General features: G+C 35.7%; 1 protein-coding gene across 3 annotated transcripts in view; it reads right to left on the reverse strand.

Annotated features, from left to right (window-relative positions):
* The window catches only part of Arhgap29 (Rho GTPase activating protein 29), a 65,388-nt gene that overhangs the window by 26,657 nt on the left and 17,899 nt on the right, over positions 1-20,832 (reverse strand). For 2 of the 3 annotated variants that reach the window (XM_090334228.1, XM_090334227.1), the window contains exons 2-5: positions 19,880-20,116; positions 5,494-5,628; positions 1,373-1,469; positions 981-1,053 (exon numbers count right to left, since the gene is read on the reverse strand). In XM_090334228.1, coding sequence (XP_090190354.1) covers positions 981-1,053; positions 1,373-1,469; positions 5,494-5,628; positions 19,880-20,084 — 510 coding nt within the window. In that variant the 5' untranslated portion in view covers positions 20,085-20,116. The remainder of the gene's footprint in view (positions 1-980; positions 1,054-1,372; positions 1,470-5,493; positions 5,629-19,879; positions 20,117-20,832) is intronic. The other variant, XM_090334229.1, reaches the window with a different exon arrangement.

The raw sequence follows: 20,832 nt of genomic DNA on the forward strand, positions 1-20,832 counted from the left end.
GAAACAAAACATGCAATGTCTGTCATTCTTATTCTGGCTTATTTTGCCTAACATCATGTTATGTGGTAGCTATTGGCTACATGTGGCTATATAGCCATTTAAAAGTGGTTAGTATAATTCAGAAAAGAATTATTTACACTTAAAATTTACATTTTAAAACTATAGGTGACTAATCCTACCCTATTTAAAACAAGGCTTGAAAATAACATCTATCAAAATTGTTAGATTTTAAACCAGTTTGATCAATACAGGGTATGAAAGGACTCAATACCAACACTGTCAAGCAGATCTGACTTTCTTCCTACTCTATCAGCTGGATGACAATAGGCACACACATTGAAGCCCACCTAACTTCTATAGCAAAGGATAACAATACTATTTTCATGAAATTGCTTTAAGGATTAGTACAGTTCAAGCTACATGATAGGTATTGTTAAATAAACTGCAGCTATTTTTTTTTAATTTTTTATTTTAGTTTAGTTTTTGTCAGTCCGGGGCTTGGAGTCTGGGTCTGGGTGCTGTTTCTGATATCCTTTTGCTCAAGGCTAGTGCTTCTACCACTTGCACCATAGCACCACTTCCGGCTGTTTCTGTGATTAATTGGAGATTAGAATCTCCAGGACTTTCCTGCCTGGGCTGGCTCTGATCCTCAGAGTTCAGCCTGAGTAGCTAGGATTACAACACCTAGCTAGAAGTTTTTATACTCTTCTTATAAAATGCAAGTATGTAACACACTTCCAAATATTTGTTGAAATCTTTTTTCTGGACCTGCTCATCCTTCATAGAAAATAATCAACCAATGTCCCTGATGCAATTTATTCAAATATTTTGCATGTGATGAGAAAAAAAGTCAAATGAAAATATTACTACTATAAATATTAAAACTATCAAAGAGTAATGCTAAATTTAAAGTTGGGAAATAGATGAATCACTAAATTTAAAAAATATTAAGGGCTTTGCCTTTACACAACCTCGCTTACCTTGCTTTCCCGAGAGACAGGCAGTCGGAGTAATGAATCATTGCCTACATCTCCCATAAGGAAATTTGTAAGTCTATCCAGGGAACATAGAAAAGAAATTAATATAAAAAGGTTAGTGGTTGTACTTCTTTATCATTACATTCCATATATCATCTAGAAGAAGTTATTTTAAATAAGAACCTGACAAAAACCTAGGAATCTATAAACATAAACCACATACAGTTGCTTGTAAATAGATATTGCTTCTCAACAGCTACAATGACACTTTATAGTAAACAACATGAAATAATGTCATGTTAGTAAATAAAATCTGTGTATCTTACTGGTTTATGTACCTTCTTCTCTCTAAGATACTTAAGACTGGCTACTTGAAGTGACAATCCTTTACTTACATATTCCCAAAGGTAAAAGCCAAAGTTTCAATGGAAGAAAACACTTCCTGGAACAGATCGTTCTTGTTTTCTTCATTAACGTCTGTAAAGTTTACAGCTATAAGGAAAGGTTGGTTACAGTAAGTGCAGAAGAAAATACCGGAAACTATATTTATGCAAAATTATCGGTATCTTTAAATATTTACCATTACTTAAGAAGCATTAAAAGAAAATAGACACAAAATGGACAGGATGTCAAAGTTCTTCATTGATGAAATCATACTAAAGAATCACTTGGCATAAAAGTAGCTGGCATTCCAAACTGACTACTCTCAGCATTACACAATCCGACATATCTGCAAAGTGACTCAATGTGAAATCAATCAGTCTTGGAGTCACAGAGTCCACATTACATCAGATCACTTTATTAACAATGTTCTGGACTTTTATTTTTTTCTTTCTTGCTTACTGTTTTCTGGCATGTTAAAAACAACTATGACTATTCTTGTATCAACAAATCACATATACACATATTTACATATATACACAGACATTTGCTAATACATAGAACCCCTAGTAACATCTGGCAGTATTAAAAAGTATAGATATAATGCTCTCTGATGCAACAATTACCCATCTAAGAATCTACATGGCAATTTACTGAAACATCACTTCAAACAAAAACAGGAACAATTCAAATATTTATTAATAGTGAATTAATTTAATGGACTATCATGCAGCTTTTAAGAAACAAAACAAACAGAAATAACAAAAGAACAGAGAAACCCTATCTGTGCAGAGAAACAAGCAGAACTAGGCTATTTGTATTGCTTGTATAGGTGAAATTTATCTTTGGAAAGACATAAAGCAGTCATAGTTGTTGCTTACCTAGAAAAAGGAATGGAATTGAGAGTTACGAATCTGAAGAAAGAAACTTTACTGTTGAATACCAGGCTAGTCGTCTGTATTTTGAACTGTGTGAATGAACTACATGTTTGCAGAACAGAAAGAAAATATGAGACTTTGATAAGCTTGGATGTGTCACTAATGTTTTTCTTTGTTTTTTGGCCATTTAAAAAGTACAGGGCAAAATATAGATCATGAAAAACTTGAATAGAGTTCTTTTTACTTATTTTATAAATATAAATACTAGGTACACATCATAAATTACTAAGTTCTAAGATATTGTTATCTGCTTCAAAAATAGACTGTATCTTTCTTACCACATTGCAAATATTTTGTCACACTGACCTTCCTGATTACAGATAGAAGACAGAGGAAATACAAATCACTACTAGAAGGAACAAAGAGAACTATGGATCTTTCTTTTAAAGTTATTACAAGGTAAATTCCACATTTACAATAAAAATATAAGAAATTAAAGATTCCAATTTCTCTCTCTTTCTTTTTTTTTTTTGCCAGTCCTGGGCCTTGAACTCAGGGCCTGAGCACTGTCCTTGGACTTTTCCTCAAGGCTAGTGCTCTACCACTTGAGCAACAGCACCACTTCTGGCTTTTTTTCTATGTATGTGGTACCGAGGAATCAAACCTGGGTCTTCGTGCATGTTAGGCAAGCACTCTACCACTAGGCCAAACTCCCAGCTCCCAATTTCTCATTTCTTATGAATAGGAAGTGGCTATGTATGTATTTAAACTTGTCGTAATATGGAATTCATATCTGATTCCAATGCTGTTCTGTATATTAGGACCACTGATATTTAAAAAGATGAAATGATTCCATATTTCTACAAGAGTAAGCCACTGGTGTCTGGCTAAAATAAAGATTAAAAATATATTTATAGGTTTAGGATTTTTTTGGCAAAGATTGAAATATGTAAACATTTCGATCATTTGGCACAGACTAGACATTCAAAAATGGTTTCTACCTATTCTTTGACTAAAAGGTTTTGAAAATGAAATTATTATTAAATGGCTAAGTTCTGACCTGACTTCATTTTACAAGTCTCAATATATTTAGAGATATAAGTAAAGATAGGGAGAAGTTTTTATTTAGAAACATATGGCCTATCCAAAGAAAATACAATTTTCAAACTTTTCTAGTCTCATGGAAACACAGTGAGTTTCCTTAGAACTGTCATCATCCCCTTTCAGATTTTGTCCAACATAAAAGTAAAAAGTAACAATAACCCCAAGTATATAAAGACAGTTACTGTCGGAAATAATAGACTATTTTACCTCAAAGACAGAAAGATCTTCAAGCAGCAGAGACTCCTCTCCTTAAGTCTGTTTACAGACTGTGCTCAGCAGCACAGGCTTGGGGCTCCTTCCCCAGGACATCCTGACTGCACACAATAGCTGACAATTCAACTAGCTTGCTATTTCCAAGCATGGAAATTTTACTATCTATAGACACAAATTTCCCTACCTAAGTAGACGTAACACTTGTAAACACTCTATTTAAAAACAAATTTGGTTACTAAGCGTGTTTTGGTTTTTTTTTTTTTTAAGTTGCAATGAAAGCTACCTGGGTTTCTCACTCAAATTAATCCTCAACATTATTCTCCCCCCAACACTTGAAATAGAGGAAAAAAAAGGAAATGACACAAATAGGAAAAAAAAAATCTATGATCTCTGTCAAAGGGAAGTGGGAGTGTGTGTGTGTGTGTGTGTGTGTGTGTGTGTGTGTGTGTGTCAGTGTTAGGGGGAAGGGTCCTTACATGCTTGGGATGTATTTTACAGTTTTTTAAAAAATTTTATAGGCTTTTTAGTTTCTCTTTTTGTCTTATCCTTTGACCCTGCCCTTTACCCTTTGCTAATATGAATGTGTTCACCAATTTTACCACACATCTCATATCCAGAGTTCTTATGCAGGGAATATTCCGGCCCAGTCAATGTCTGCACTTGATTGATCTGTGAAACTATAAAGAGCTTTCCCATGTCTTACAAATATCACTGTTACTCTGGTTCATCCTTTGTCCTTTGTCTCATCATGTTGTTTTTCCCCTTCCCTTCCCTGATTCAATTAAACAAATAAATGTATATACAATTCACCAGATACCAATGCCAGATACAGCAACAACAGAGGATAAATCATAAGGGAAAGAAAAAGGAAAAGGAGAAAAAGAGAGAGGGAAAAAGAAAAGAAAAAGGAATAAAGAAATAATGTCATATTGAAAACAAAAACCACAGAATAAATCTCTTGTTTCCCTATCCTGGGGTTCATTTTGCTTGGCCTCTTCCTATAGGGGTAACAATGTTCAAGAAGTAATGTATTCACCTAATGAATGTAACTCGAACCCCTCTATACATCACTCTAATAAGGTTTTTTTATTTTTATTTTAAGAGCTTTCTCTTCCTTAGTGAGCCTAGGGCATTGCGTATTGTGCCCTACTCCTGCCTACGTATAGACAAGACTGCTGTGATCTTCTCTGCCAATGACACCACTATATCATAGCTGTCCAACAGTCACTTTTTATATCACCAGTGCTTGAACGATTACGGCCTCATCGGTGCCATTATACACAAATGATCACTCAATCCTGTATACCACCTACATCCCAGGATACTTTTCTTCAGATCATCTCCCTGCCTTCTGGACGTTTCTGTGGTTCCATCTTCTATCCCTGGATCTCACATCCATCGTTTATCTACTCTGCACACTGACTGGGTGCTATTTCTTCCATCCACAAGTTCACATCACTAACGCCACACTTATCCACAATTCTAAACATTCTATCTGTCTTCTATTTTTTCCATCCAATCCAGACAGCCCTGTATACGATCAGACCTTCAACCTTTATGTAAACCATTATTTCTAACAATCTTCTAAATGATCTCAATATTCCCTTTGCTGTTAACCCTCCTTATATATTGCAGCCCCAACGAATTTTAACCAAAGTGAGTGGCAAGTCACTGAACAATTTTAATTTCATTTCCATGTCGTAAAATAAGCCTTTTCTCCTTTTTGTTTCTTTTACTAGTTGAGGTTGCCAACTAAGGTTTTAATTTTATGACAAAGAAAGCTTTAGGTATGACATGGTAGGAATATTTTAACAGAATATACCCAGCTCTTTGATGCACATCACCAAATGCTGAGAGATGGCTCTGTAATCATACAGCCTACATTGTACCACTGGATCCCTTTTGCCCACAGTTACCCACTTTTAATATATCTTCCTTACCTTTCACTTTTGCAGTAAGCATTTCTGCAGCATTTTGGAGATCAACAGAATTGAGGTTCTGATGCTTATTCATTACAGACTTTAAAACACGAAGAAGCTCATCTAGACGTATGTGAATGACTTCTTTAAAACAGTCTTAAAAAGAAAACAAAATACATTTTTTCCCAAAGACAAAGTTCTAGAAATCAAAACTACAAAAGATCATTTGAAGTACATAGTATGGATTACACAATTTATCTACTAGAAACACTCCTATTTTAATTATTAGAATAAAATGCAATCTATTAAGCCTTCAGATAATCTTTTTGTGTGTGTGTGTGTGTGTGTGTGTGTGTGTGTGTGTGTGTGTGTGTGTTTTTGCCAGTCCTGGGCTTGGGCTCAGGGCTTGAGCACTGTCCTTGGACTTTCTCAAGGCTAGCACTCTACCACTTGAGCCTCAGCGCCACTTCTAGCTTTTTGCTATGTATGTGGGGTACAGAGGAATCGAACCCAGGTCTTCATGCATGCTAGGCAAGCACTCTACCACTAGGCCAAATTTCCAGCCCCGCCTTCAGATAATCTTAAGTGAATTCATTAAGAATTGAAAAGCAGTTACAGTTATGCTCAGTTTTGCACTACCTTTTTTGGATTTCTCAGTCTACATATGCTGTCTGGATTTCCCTTGAGGCAACTACATAAGGTAAGGTGCTTCCTGTCTTATCCTTCTTATTATCACATTCTTTCTTTCCAATGAGGAAATGAAGATCAAACACAGGGCCCTGTACATGAAAGGCAAGCCCTCTACCACTGAGCTATACCTTATTATCTCGTGTGTGTGTGTGTGTGTGTGTGTGTGTGTGTGTGTAGCAACAAGTCAAAGATCTCCTAAAGTCAGATATATCCAACAGCTTAAACAAAACATATAGTTTCCATATTAGAGCTTTAATGTATGATTAGTTATTGTAGACCACAGGGGTCTATCATTTGTCCTCAACATTTTCAAAATGTGATTTAACATAATAAAATGCATGTTTATCTTTAATGATGTTTTGTTTTAAAAATGAATTAGTTGCCATCTATGAAAATTGGGGACCATTTAAAAATTCCAGATTCCAGCCTTTGTTTGAGAACTTGAAATGTGGTCATCCTAAGTCTGCCTCCTTCCTTAGCCAGGACAAAGCTGTGCTGCCTGGTAGGTATGTTTCCCCAGGGCCCCACACTACTTCTCTCCCCCATCCCCCAGCCTGTCTGCTCTTAGATACCATCTGGGTCAACAGGATGCACAGGAGTTTTACAACCTCTAAATATGGTGACCATATAACTTATCCAAACCAAAATACTTTCATACATCAAAAGGAGAATGATACTGGAGCCGGGAATTTGGCCTAGTGGCAGAGTGCTTGCCTAGCACGAACGTAGACCAAATTTCGATTCCTCGTACCCAGCATACATAATCACCCTATCTTTAAAACTGTAAAGTAAACCATCCTAAATATGGTAGTCTAATATTATTTTCCTTTTCTGTGATGTCACACAGCAATGGTGCTTAATAATGATTAAGTGTTAGTATGTGTAAGATACTATTAAAAAATACTTAAAAGGTTTATACTGCCTCACTCAATCATTTTTCTTTTTCTTTTTTTGTCTGCAGTGGGGCTTAGACTCTGGGCCTGGACGCTGTCCATGAGCTCCTCAGCTCAAGGCTACTGCCCTACCCCTTGAGCCGCAGTGCTACTTCTAATTTTCTAGTGGTTAATTGGAGATAAAATGTCTCTCAGATAATCCAAAAATTTCCATCGTACAAATGAGAAAATTAAAGCAGCTTAAATCTCAGAAGTTATTTAACACTGGAGCAACAACTTAAACATAGGGTATAAAATTTCAGAGCTCGCTGGGTGGTGGCTCACACCTGTAATACTAGCTACTGAGGAGGCTGAGATCTGAGGATCAAGGTTCAAAGCCAGCCTGGGCACAAAAGGACCAGAGACTCTTATCTCAGGGCTTGGCTCAAGGGTTGGGTGGTAGCCTTGAGCTGAAGAGCTCAGGTACAGCGCCCAAGATGAGTTCAAGCCCAATTACTCACTAAATAAATAAATAAATAAATATTCAGAGCTCATGTTCTTAATGGTGGTTTCCTATTGAATTAACTTAAAAAACAAAACTTTTTCTTTTCTTTTTCCTTCTTTCTCTTTTTCTTTCTTTCTTTCCTTTTTTTTTTTTTGGCCAGTCCTGGGGTTTGAACTTTGGATCTGGGCACTGTCCAGGGCTAGTGCTCCACCACTTGAGACACAGCACTACTTTCGGCATTTTCTGTGTATGCAGCACTGAGGAATTGAACCCAGAGCTTCATGTATGCTAGGCAAGCACTCTACCACTAGGCCATGCTCCTGGCCCAGCAAAACACTTTTCAAAGTGCTATTTTTAATTACATAAATTAGATCAGAAAACTTAGAACATCATCAAAAAGAAAATCTATGAAATGAAAAAGTGAAATATTCTACTATCATCTACTCATTAACTACACTGTCAAGAAGAAAGAAATGTGTAGGATGGGAACGGGGTGGTAGGGTTTCAAGGTGAAAGGGCAATGCAAGGAGTTGGGTATATCAGTGCAAAGAATATTCTAGGGTGAAGCATGTAAAGCAGTCCAAATAGTGCTGGATGCCAAGAGAACACAGTACCTTTCATGAAAAATATCTGACTCATTCATCCAATAAATTTTGCTGACACAGAATAGGTGCTAATTTAAGTAACTATGGAAATGAGTAGTCTGGTAAACTAAAGGCAAAGGAAATGCACTGTTCTCTAGTAGATAAAAGTACTGTCTGGGTTAATAATTCTGACAATGCTGTATTTGAAATGAACAACTGAGTAAATAATTTACAGATGGTCGGCTTTTTCCAATACACATATGGTTTTCAAAATTTCACTAAGGAAAATATAAATAGCTACTTTAAATAATTATTTTAACTAAATAATAAATATCTCATTTGGTTAATAATTGTAGATATTAGGTGTGGTTTTTTTTGTTCGTTTTAGAGCAAATGTACCATAATTAGTTACTGAAAACAAAATCAGCAATTTACTGGTCAGTTAGGTAGTTTTACCTAGTTAAGACAACACTGTATAGTTATTAAAAAGTATTGCCTCTGGCTAGGCACTGGTGACTAATACTTGTAATCTAAGCAACTCAAGAGGCTGAGAAATGAGGATTCTGGTTCCAAGTCGGCCTGGGCAGGAAAACCAATGACTCTTATAATTAACTATCAAAAAGCCAAAAGTGAAGCTACAGCTCAAGTGGTAGTGTGCTAGCCTTGAGTAAAAGAAGCTCAGGGAAAGTGCCTAGGCTCTGAGTTCAATCCCCAGGACTGGTACACACACACACGCGCGCACACACACACACACACACACACACACACACACAAAACCTATGGAATTAGACTATTTGATTTTCAACTCCATAAAAACACCAAGCCAGTTACTTCTCTTCTTTTTTCCATCATATACATAATCACAGGCCCCAAACCATGGATTGTGAACAACAAAAATTTTCTCTTTTAAATAAAGGAAAATTCTCTCATGTATTTTGGCATAATGACCCAAAGCTAGCTAATAGTTTTAAAAGAAAAATAGATATTTTCTCATTTTTTATTCTAGCATAAATGATTAAATCTATATTAATATATACTCAGAATTCTGTGATAGTACTTTGTCTCATTTTGAAGTCTCAGGTGAAGAGCTTGATTTTTAAATGAGCATCAACAACAACCAACAATATTCAAGTCTAGTGTGAGATAAATAAGCAATAACTACAACATTTTAATGGCATTAATGCCTAAAAAAAAGTGATCAATTCTGCTCTTCTCAGAGTAAAGACAAATATATATATGGAAAATAATACTTCAAAATTATTTTTAAAAACTTTTTGTGCTGGTACTGGGGCTTGAACTCAGGTTCTGGGTGCTATCCTTTAGCTTTTGTACTCAAGGCTGGAACTTTTCCTGCCCGGCTGACTCTGAACCTTACTCCTCACATCTCAACATCCTGAGTAGTTAGGGTTATAGTCACGAGGCCTCAGCATCTGACAAGTATTTTAAAATTTTGTCAGTTTTGATTTCTAATATAGTAGGTAACACATGGTCTAACACATGTAAGCAAAAATTCTTTGGGATCCTTTTAACAATATAAAAAATATTATGTGAATACCTGTTAAATTGTTTTTCTTAAAGATTTACCAACTTGCAGCTGGGCATGGTGGCTCACCCCTGTAATCCTAGCTACTCAGGAGACAGATCTGAGGATCAAGGTTCAAAACCAGCCCAGGCAGGAAAGGAAGTGAGACTCTTATCTCCAATTAACTAGAAAATGGGAAGTGGGGCTGGGACTCAGGTGTAGGGCAGTAGCCTTGAGCTGAAGAGCTCAGGGATGGTGCCCCCCCCCAAAAGATTTACCAACTTGAAATTCCTTTTTTTTCTACAAGTAGAGACCATGTAGGAAACACACTGAAGTTGTTTCAAATTAACATCCTGAAATATACTAACTAAATTATCTAATAATATTCAAACTGCACAATAATTAGAATTCCTATGATTAAACACACTTCTGAAGCCCAAAAGTGAATATAACTAACCGAAGATTCATGTACTCTCTTATATAAGAGTCAACAACAAGGACTATTATCAGACTATTGTCAGAAGATCCTGTTAATACTCCCATGGGATCTTCATAAGCTATCAAACCCTCAACTATGTGAACTAGAAATGCTTAAGAAAAGTTACTTTTATTAAATGTCATTCCTTTACAATAAAATTACTGTATACTCTTTTTATGAAGCAAAAAGGATTTGTAGAACTTCTTAAAGTTTTTAAGAACAAAGCTCCTTCTATCAGATAATGGTGGCTTATAACTGTAATCCTGGCTACTCAAAAGGCTCTGAATATCTGGAAGATCTGGGTTCAAGGCCAGCCCAAGCAAAAAATGTTCACTGGTCTATCTTCAAAATAACCAGCAAAAAGCAGGGCTGGAGGTAAGACTCAAACAGAAGGTAGGCAGATAAGCACAAGGCCCTAAGTTCAAATCCCAATACCACCACAAGTAAAATAAAGTAAATTAAGAATAAAAGGACTCCCTTCATTAACCAAAACATTCCCCTCCTCTGCCACAAACTAACACAATGAGTAAAGTTAAGAGGCAGTAAAGAAAGATGGCTGTTTTGTATGGAAGAAAAATATAGGCTTTGATTAAGAAATGTGGGTTCCAATCCTTGACCTGCTCCTGTCCTGAAACATTTCTTGATCCCAATTCATCACCAGTAAAACTGATTCTACCAGCCAGGCGTGGTAGCTCACGCTGCAATCCTACTACCCTGGGAGGCTGAGATCTGAATGGTTTAAAGCCAGCCGGGCACTAAAGACCATGAGACTCTTATCGCCAATTAACCATTAGAAAACTGGAAGTGGCACTGTGGCTCAAGGGGTAGGGAGGGTAGCCTTGAGCTGAAGATCTCAGGGACAGCTCCCAGGCCCAGAGTTCAAGCCCCACAATTGACAAAAAAAAAAAAAAAATTCTAGGGTCGGGAGTTTGGCCTAAGGGTAGAGTGCTTGCCTAGCATACACAAAGACCCGGGTTCGATTCCTCAGAACCACATACATAGCGAAAAGCCAGAAGTAGTGCTGTGGCTCAAGTGGTAGAGCCCTAGCTTTGAGAGAAAAAATGCAAGGACAGTGCTCAGACCCTGAGCCCAAGCCCAGGACTGGCAAAAAAAAAATCTACCTAACTTCTAAGGTAGCTAGTAATATTAACAGAAATGAAATTATTTATTACCTTAATATACAAATAATGATCATTAGCAAATCCATAAGCCATTCAAAATAAATACTCTTGAAAACGGATGTGCCTCATATAGAAATACATACATTCAGTAACCAACATACTTATTGCCAGAATCCACAGTTTTGGCTTATTTCAATTTCATTTCACATGTAAAATCTAAATGAATAGCTAGGTGTGGTATTGCAAATCTGTAATCATAGCTACTCAGGAGGCAGAAGTTGAAGGCTAATCCAGGCCTAACAGCTCTTGAGACTCCATCTCATTTCATGGCTGGGCAGAGTGGAATGAGTGTAGAGTGTGAGCACAGGAGGATTACAGGCCATGCTGGCTCAGCCATTAAACAAGACTTTACAACTCAGCTTAGGTTACCTCAGCCTTTATGTAAGACTATCTCAAAAGTAACCAAGGCCAAAAAAGTTAAAATTAAAAAAAAATTAAAAAAAAAAAAAGGCTAGGGGGCTGGGAGTGTGGCCTAGTGGTAGAGTGCTTGCCTAGCATGCACGAAGACCGGGGTTCAATTCCTTGGTACCACATACATAGAAAAAACCGGAAATGGTGCTTTGGCTCAAGTGGCAGAGTGCTAGCCCTGACAAAAAAGCCCAAGGACAGTGCTCAGGCCCTGAGTTCAAGCCCCAGGACTGGCAAAAAAATAAAAACAGGCTAGAAACGTAGTTCAAATGGTAGAGTTCCTGCCTTGCAATCATACCAACTCAGTACTACAACCATTGAAAAATAAATTACGAAAAAGTTAACTACGGGCTGGGAGTTTGGCCTAGTGGTTAAAGTGCTTGCCTAGCATGCATGAAGACCCGGGTTCGATTCCTCGGTACCACATACATAGAAAAAAGCCGGAAGTGGTGCTGAGGCTCAAGTGGTATCGCTCTAGCCTTGAGAAAGTCCAAGGACAGTGCTCAGGCCCTGAGCTCAAGCCCAGGACTGGCAAAAAAAAAAAGTTAACTACTTGGTTGGTCTTGGGGCTTGAACTCAGGGCCTGGGTACTGTCCTTGAGCATTTTTGTTCCAGGCTAGTGATTTACCAAGTTTGATCCACAGTGTCACTTCCAGTTTTCTGGTGGTTAACTGATAGTAAGAGTCTCATGGATTTTCTTGCCTAGACTGGTTTCAAACCATAATCCTCAGATCTCAGTCTCCTGAGTAGCTAGGATTATAGGTGTAAGCCACCAGCACCTGGCTTACATGGCAGTATAAATTAGAATATTTAATCTTGTACTTAAGTACAAGATGATCTTTAAATGTCATAATGACCTCATTAAAAATGTAATAAACTTGAACTTATACTAAAGAGGTATTACAGATGTGAATATACTAGGTCGGTCTTAATATTGGCTATCTAGAATAGTAAAACACAGTCCTAAGCTTTGCTTGTTTATCTGGTCCCACTTCAATTTAGATTTATTATTTTACCCATTTGTGCCATTTATTTTCTGCTTCATTCAGCTTATCAAGCGAAAACAGATCAGCCAGCTTCACATTTTGGTTCTCATGCACTAACACAATACTTTAGTGTTTATATTACAAACACTTTGTGGAAACACTTAAGTAAATAAATGAAAAAAATCATGTTTTTCTTGATTTAAAAAAAGAAAGAAAAACTGACAATAATTTTGAAGTCAGTCTTGTTAATTCAGCTTGTTCTCTAGGGAAAGCAATGGAAACAACCAAAGGAAAAAGCCTCTGAACTCATTGCGAGGAAACTCCGAGTGTTTTGCTTTTCTAACTTTTGCATTCACAGGATGAACGTGAACACTGAGGAGCAGCAGTCTTCTTTATTCTGCTACTGGGAACTGTAAAAATAATACCTAGCATTTAAAACACCTACTTTAAGAGCTTTCCATGTACATACTATTTATACACATATTAACATTACATATTAATATATACAACCACATTGTCACCTATGTACACTGAACACTGAATACATTCATCCATCCTTTCTCCATTTATCTGCCCTGCCCCGCTTGAACGTCCCGACTCCTGACAACACATTTCTGCTTTTTGATATTCATTTTGTTAACCTTTAAGTGAGTTACTTAAAGGAGTTAACACTATTGCAATCCTCCCTTGAGTATATCATGCTATAGCCAATGTATTTGTGTATGAAAGCATATGCTCCAAGTCTTTTCATATATGTTTATAATTTATATCTAATTTTCAGATATGTGAGTCTGACTTATTCCACTTAGCATAATTTTTCCAGGTTATGTTTTAGAAAATAAAAATATTCTTAAATCTGACCATATCATGAGAAAGGCTATCAATGTTTGTGAAGTTATGCACCTTCTATCTGGTGAATATAATGTAACCCTTCTATTAATCACAAAAAAAATTATTTAAAAAATATTCTTAAATCTGAAAGCATTAAAAAAACTAACTAGTTTATGTGAAATGGGTAATTAATCTACATGTTTCTTCCTAACCTATTTAAAAACCACCCGCCACCTCTCCCCCATCCGAAAAGAAAAAAAGAAAAAAGGAGAGGAAAGAAGATAGGGGGAAAACACCAGCAAATAGTCATAATAGTAACTTCCATTAAACTCCATTTGATATATATATATATGTATATGTAGTATATATATACATATATATCAGATAAAGCTTACAGGAATTATTAGACCATTGTTTTTCCTTCAAATGTATTTTCTAACATCAGTCAATACTTCCAAGCACCAAAGAGTAGAAAAAGCAGACACTGTCCTTTAGTCCATCTAACGAAATTGAAAAGATTTGCTAATTGAATATTGTACTACTTAGGAATGGGAAATATGTCACAAAGATATACTTTAAAATTACTGTAGAACATTTAAGAGACCATTATTTGAAAATGGGAACACAATATTTCTTAAGGAACAACTATAAACCTGAATTAATACACTCCATGGTAATCTACAGTATCATTAATAAACACCAAGTACACACGCAAAAGTGAATACCTTCAACGTTTTAACTTCAGATGCCAAATTACCTCTGTAATTACTCATAATGTATCTAATGACATTGGCTAGAGATCTAAAGCTGGGAATTCTGCATTTGCTACTTGTGTAAGACCAACCAAACTCAAGAACTACTTGTCACAAAATCACTTACCCTACCAAAATAAGAATGGAGTGTTTTTACAATTTCAGAATCTCTCAAATTAAGGTCTCACATATTTTTATTTAAGTTTAAAAAAATTCAACCAGGCACCATTGGCTTATGCTTATTTTAAAATCTTTGCCTATATTTTCAGGGGGCTGAGAGCTGAGGATCATGGTTTAAAGTCCTCACAGGCAGGAAAGTCTGTGAGACTCTTATCTCCAATTAACCACCAAAAAGCTGAAAGCAGAATGTGGTTTAAGTGATAAATTACCATCACTGAGCAAAAACACTCAGGAATAGCATCAAGGCCTTGAGTTCGAGGTCCAAAATTAGCGCAAGTGCACGCATACACGCATACACACACACACACACACACACACACACACACACACACACACACACAGAAGAAAAAAGAAAATGGAACAAAGATTTCATGCATACATTAAAATTGTTGGATCCCCAAAGCCCTTTGACAAAAACTTTTTTCTAATCAGTTCCTGAATCACTATTACAATATAAGTTTCATATTCCTATGTGGGTAATTTACATAAATATCACATATAAGACAGCTATCATAAAATGCACATAAAATCACAGAACAGCATGATAGAGAGAAGGGATGTAAAATGCACCATACTATTTGAAACAAATATTCAGCTGTCTTTAGCTAAGTACTGTAGATTATTCAGAATAATGTACCATTTCCAACAGCAAATAAATTTTGAATTCCAAAATGATAAAAGGACAGCATGTGGTATAAGTGCCATATTTTCATTCTCATTCTTATTTTTCCCTTCCCCCTTTTCCCCTTCTGTCTCTTTTCCCTTTTTGTTCCTTTGCTTTCCTTTCTTGTTCCATTCCTGGTGTTTGAACTGAGGGTCTGAGCACTGTCCTTCATCTTTTTTACTCAAGGCCTGTGCTGCTTTATTACTTGAGCCACAGCTTTGAACCATGATCCTCATCTCAGTCTCCTGTGCAGCTAGGATTTCAGGTGTGAGTCACTGGCATCTGACTAGATTTTCACTTCTTGGTACAATTTTCTTAAATTTGCTTCAAGAATAATGTTTTCTGGATTCTTCAAATACCACAGATATAAACATATTTGTAATTCAAAAACTCATCTCAGTAATAATAAACGCCAAGTGTCTATACCAACAATGTATAACAGAAGTTTCTGAAATAACAGAATGTATTTGTATCTTTGATCTGTAATGGTAAGCTATATGCCACATAGGCTACTGAGCATGTATAAAGTAGCTACTGCAACTGAGGGGCTAAATTATTACTTTTAATTAATTTCATGGCTAGCATACACAAAATTAGCTAATTCCCACAGAATACAGAATTAGCTAATGAAATAGTGAAAACCGAGCAATATTTGCACAGAGTGTCTACCATGTGAAGGAGCTGAGAAAGAATGAAAAAAATACCCATTTCTGCATGGGCTCCAAAGGAAGCCATTAATTATCAACACTAAAAGACTGACAAAATTGCATGATCTTGGTTATACATACATATATACACATATATAGCATAGTATATATTATATATGATATATGCACACATATATAATACATATATATGAGATTGAGTGACGGTACCTGCCTTTGTGGAAGACTCATGATTAAACATTCTTCTACATGCAAGTATTCTTTAAAATGAAAAGTATTACATATAATTTTAGAAGCTGAATGTCCTTTATCAAAAATGGTATCCTTTATCCAAAAGAGACCAGAAGTACTTCAGATTTTAGGGGTTTTTACTGTGGGAATATTTTCATAGACTATACCAGTTAAAAATCTCTTATCTGAAAAATTCAGAATGTTTTGACTTCTAAAACATTTTGATGGATAAAGGGCTCAAAGACTTCTGGAGTTTGGGAGGAGGGATGCTCAACCTGCAAGTCATTTCTACTATCTATTATGGAGACAGAGGAGAACATAGCCATAAACCAATCACAAGTCTATTACTCTAAGTCTAACTTCAATGGTATGATCAAACACTTCAGGCAATAGTCAAAGGAATTTGTAGATCATGACCTCATTACAACTAACACAAACATAAAAACAGTTTCTGATTAGACAAGGTGACAACTCTATAGCCACATTTCTTATACTTAAGGGAAAGCAGCTAATGTATGTAAATAAATATGTAACAATGCCAAAGACTACTACCCTTCATAGTAAAAAGATGAAAAGACTAAATATTGGGAAAGGCACTGAGAAAATACTCTTGCACTCCAAGAGAAAAACCTAGTTATTGCTCATTGCTGTGGTGGTAATTAGAGAGGTCTCAGGCTACTTCTCAATACTCATGACCTCTGTCCACAGGAATATGTGTAATTTTGCCTCCTGAAATAGTTGTGGCCTATTAAATATTTTATCTGTTTTTCTGAAGAATAAACCTCAGTGATCCTTGTAGTAACTCTAATAAGTCAGCCCGATGTTCTAAAATCATGATCAAAATTAAATAATGCACATTACTAAACTTTCTCCTTATCTTTTACAATGGGTTTCTTTCATAAATTTGTTTATATTTCCTTAAAGAAAACAAAACCAAAAGGTTATACAACTAAAATTAACTAAACAGTGTATTTCTAGACTTTGATAACAATAATCCAACACAAAGAAAATGAATTCTTGTTAAAGTTCCAAAAGAATTTTGTTAGGGCATACATATATCCATTCAACTCTACTTTATAAAATCAAGAACCAAAATCAATTTGAGGCAAAAAAAGAAAATTCTGTGGCTAAAAATACTAATAAAATTAGTATTTTTTTTTAAAGCATTGGTCCTGGGACTTAGACTCCAGGCCTGTGTGCTCTTCTAGGTTTTTTTTTTGTACAAAGCTAGTCCTCTACCACTTGAGCCACAGCTCTTCTGGTTTTCTGGCAGTTAATTGGAGATAAGATCCCACAAACTTGCTTCAAACTACAATTTGCAGATGCCAGCATCCTGAGTAGCTGGGATTATTGGCAAGAGCCACCAATGCCTTGCTGTTTTTTCATGCTTAAATACCAATTTACCAGATTTTTGTTTAAAAATGATGTAATCTACCCATAAAAAATTTTAAATTAAAATTTCATACATACACACACACATATATCCCCTTTTATCCTAAAAGGTAAACTCATTTTGTATCTTACATTTGTTTTTTTTTTTCCTCATTCCTCATTAGGATCCATTTCAATCCTCTTCTTTTCTAATTGTTGAACTATCTTAATCATAAATTAAACAAAAAAAACCCTTCAAAGATAAGAGTTTCACCTCATTTTAAATGTGTGAAACAAAAGATAAACTATATAACACTAGAATTTTTAAAGAATATAAATAACCTAAGGAAAATAAATAGCAATAAACAGAAAGTCTACTACTTATATTAAAACTTGAATTGATATGTTAAATAAAATGTCTGACCCTATATTGAAGTAAATAACTTTTCAAGTAATGCATCATATTAATTCCATCTTAAAAAATTAAGCAGAAATGAAAAAGACATCAAAAAGGATAAATTTTACTATACATAAACTTAATTTTAAAAAGTTAACCCAGTTAACAAAACTTTATTACAAAATTATACTTCTTTAAATAAATGGCAGATATGTCATTTTGGCAAGAAATTTAACCTACCAATATAATGTCTTTAGGATATCTGTCACCAATAACAAGTTTACTGACATTTAATAAATCCACAATTGGACTTCAAAATCAAACTATTAAAATTAATAGAATGTGAACAAGTTCTTTTCTAGGAATATTTACACAAGTTCAAAAGAACACATGAAGTTGGACATGGTGGCTCACACCTGCAATCCTAGCTATTCAGGAAGCTGAGATCCAAGGATTGCCGTTCAAAGCCAACCCTGGGCAATAAAGTCCATGAGACTCTTATCTCCAAATAACCACCAGGAAACCAGAAGTGGTTCAAGAGGTAAGGCAATAGCCTTGAGCTGAAAAGCTCAGGGATAACACCCAGTCCCAGAGGTCAAGCCCCACCATCAACCAAAAAAAAAAAAATATATATATATATATATATATATGATTACTATTTAGTAACAAAAACAAAATTTGAGCTAATTTAATTTGTTTTCTAACACAAACACCCAAGACTCAATACTAAAACTTCAACTTACTTAGAAATAAAATTTTAATTTAGCCCAAGCACAAGATGTGACTTTAGATTCTATTTTACAAAACATTTATCAGCACAAACACTTAATACACAACCAGAAACAGTTACTGAAATCTGCTGCATGCCTATGAATGTCCGGGAGTCTCATTTTCTCTATTTAGGTAAACAATTATGAACTGCTATTTACCACAAAAGAATAGAAACTACTTCTAATTATTACTACTGATATCAAATTGAGTATTAAAGAGACAATGAAAGCTGAGAGACCTAGTGTCTAACAGTTGAAAGATCTAGGGATTCATATTGTCCTTTGCTTCAGAAGATTCAAGTTTCATGTTCTATCATCTATTTCTTTTTTTTGGTCGGTAGTGGGGTTTGAACTCTGGGCCTGGGCACTGTCCCAGAGCTCTTCAGCTAAAGGCTCAGGCCTTACCCCTTGAGCCACAGTGCCACTTCCAGTTTTTTTGTGGTTAATTGGAGTAAGAGTCTCATAGTCTTTAGTGCCTGCCTGGCTTTGAACCGTGATCCTCAGATCTCAGCCTCTGAGTAAGTAGCTAGGATTACAGATATGAGCCACAACGTCCGGCCCATTATCTATTTCTAACTAGTCAGAGAATAAATCCAATAGTTACCTTTTAACCTTAGGAAAAAGTTACTGGTCAGCAAAACAGAAGTAAATTTGACTATTGTGAAAAGTTTCATGCGATATAATCATTTTAAATTTTGAAAATAATATGAAAAACTGAATTTTAGGCAAGTGTCAATAATGTCAATTATAAACATGAGTCTGCTTATTAAAAATCAGTGGGCTGAAAATGTGGCTTAGAGGTAGAGTGCTTGCCTAGCATGTATGGAGCCCTGGATTCAATTCCTCGGTACCAAGTAAGTGGAGAAAGCCAGAAAAGGCATAGAGGTTCAAGTGATACAGTACTAGCCTTGAGCAAAAGAAGCTCAGGGCCAGTGCCAAGGCCCTAAGTTCAAGCCCCAGTACTGCCCCAAAATAAATAAATAAATAAATAAATAAATAAGACAATCAGTGTATTACCATTAGCCTTGGTCCCACATTGGTCCAAGTAAAATGAACCGAGAGAATAAACTAATTCTTTTTCACTGTCTTGCTTCCTCACACTGGCACTAAACAAAGCTTTTTACTGTGTATTGTACTATTATCTGATTACAAATTGGTTTACATTGTAAACATCAAACATTTGGGAGGAAAAAGTCATGAAATAACTAAAGCAGAATATCCTGTTCCTACCATAGTATAAATACTTATCTGCAGCAAAACTGGCGTTTAAAACTCAACAAACTATCCAGTAAGAATGCTAAGAAAAAACAGTTGACAAACCTGAAAGAATAGCTTCTTTCAAATATAGTAACATATGGGAGAACTTCCTGATATCATTCACCAACTCCTTGATGTAATCCGGATCAAAAATGGAGTTGGAACTTACAGACTTGAGCCCCATTTCAGAAGTTGTAACATCAGTAGAGAGTTGGCCTGATGCCCAAACACGCTTTTTCTTTGCCTTTTTCTGTTTGTGAGCAATCATCCTCTCATTAAACAGTCAGAAAAACTGAAATCCTTTGGGGGAAAGAAACAAAAACAAGAAAGAGAAACACAAACACTCTATCAGCCAGGCAAACAAATTGAATTTTCACCAACAGCCCACAGCCCATCTTAGTATTCTATTTTTAGTTCTTTAACAATAAATAAAACACTGCAATGTTAATGTTCCATTTACAAAGTGTCAGTAATCTTACAAATTCTGGTTTAATTTTCAAATGGGGAACTGGAGTTTAGAGCTGAAATTTAGTGTGTGATCTCAGATGATGAAGTGGGAATTAACCCTAAATGAACCTTGACACCAAATTCTGTACTCTTAAATATTGTCTTCTTAATTCCTGGGGTAGAGGATTTTTTCCAATTTTTGAGTATTGCTTAGATGTTTCATGTGACTGAATAAAAGGTCATTATTTTCCCACCAGAATACCACCTTCAAAAATAAGAATGAAATAGGAGCTTAAAAAAAAAATGCTTCAGGGCTGGGAGTTTGGCCTAGTGGTAGAGTGCTTGCCTCGAGTGCATGAAGACCCAGGTTCGATTCCTCAGTACCACATACATAGAAAAAGCCAGAAGTGGTGCTGTGGCTCAAGTGGTAGAACGCTAGCCTTGAGGAAAAAGTCCAAGGACAGTGCTCAGTCCCTGTATCCAACGCCCAGGACTGGCAAAAAGAAAAAAGAAAAGAAAAGAAAGAAAGAAATGCTTCAGAATCCTCCTCTAACACCTACTGTACTGTA

The sequence above is a fragment of the Megascapheus bottae genome, chromosome 6 (genome assembly GCF_031878675.1).
Source record: "Megascapheus bottae isolate mThoBot1 chromosome 6, mThoBot2.hap1, whole genome shotgun sequence".
Lineage (NCBI taxonomy): Eukaryota > Metazoa > Chordata > Mammalia > Rodentia > Geomyidae > Megascapheus > Megascapheus bottae.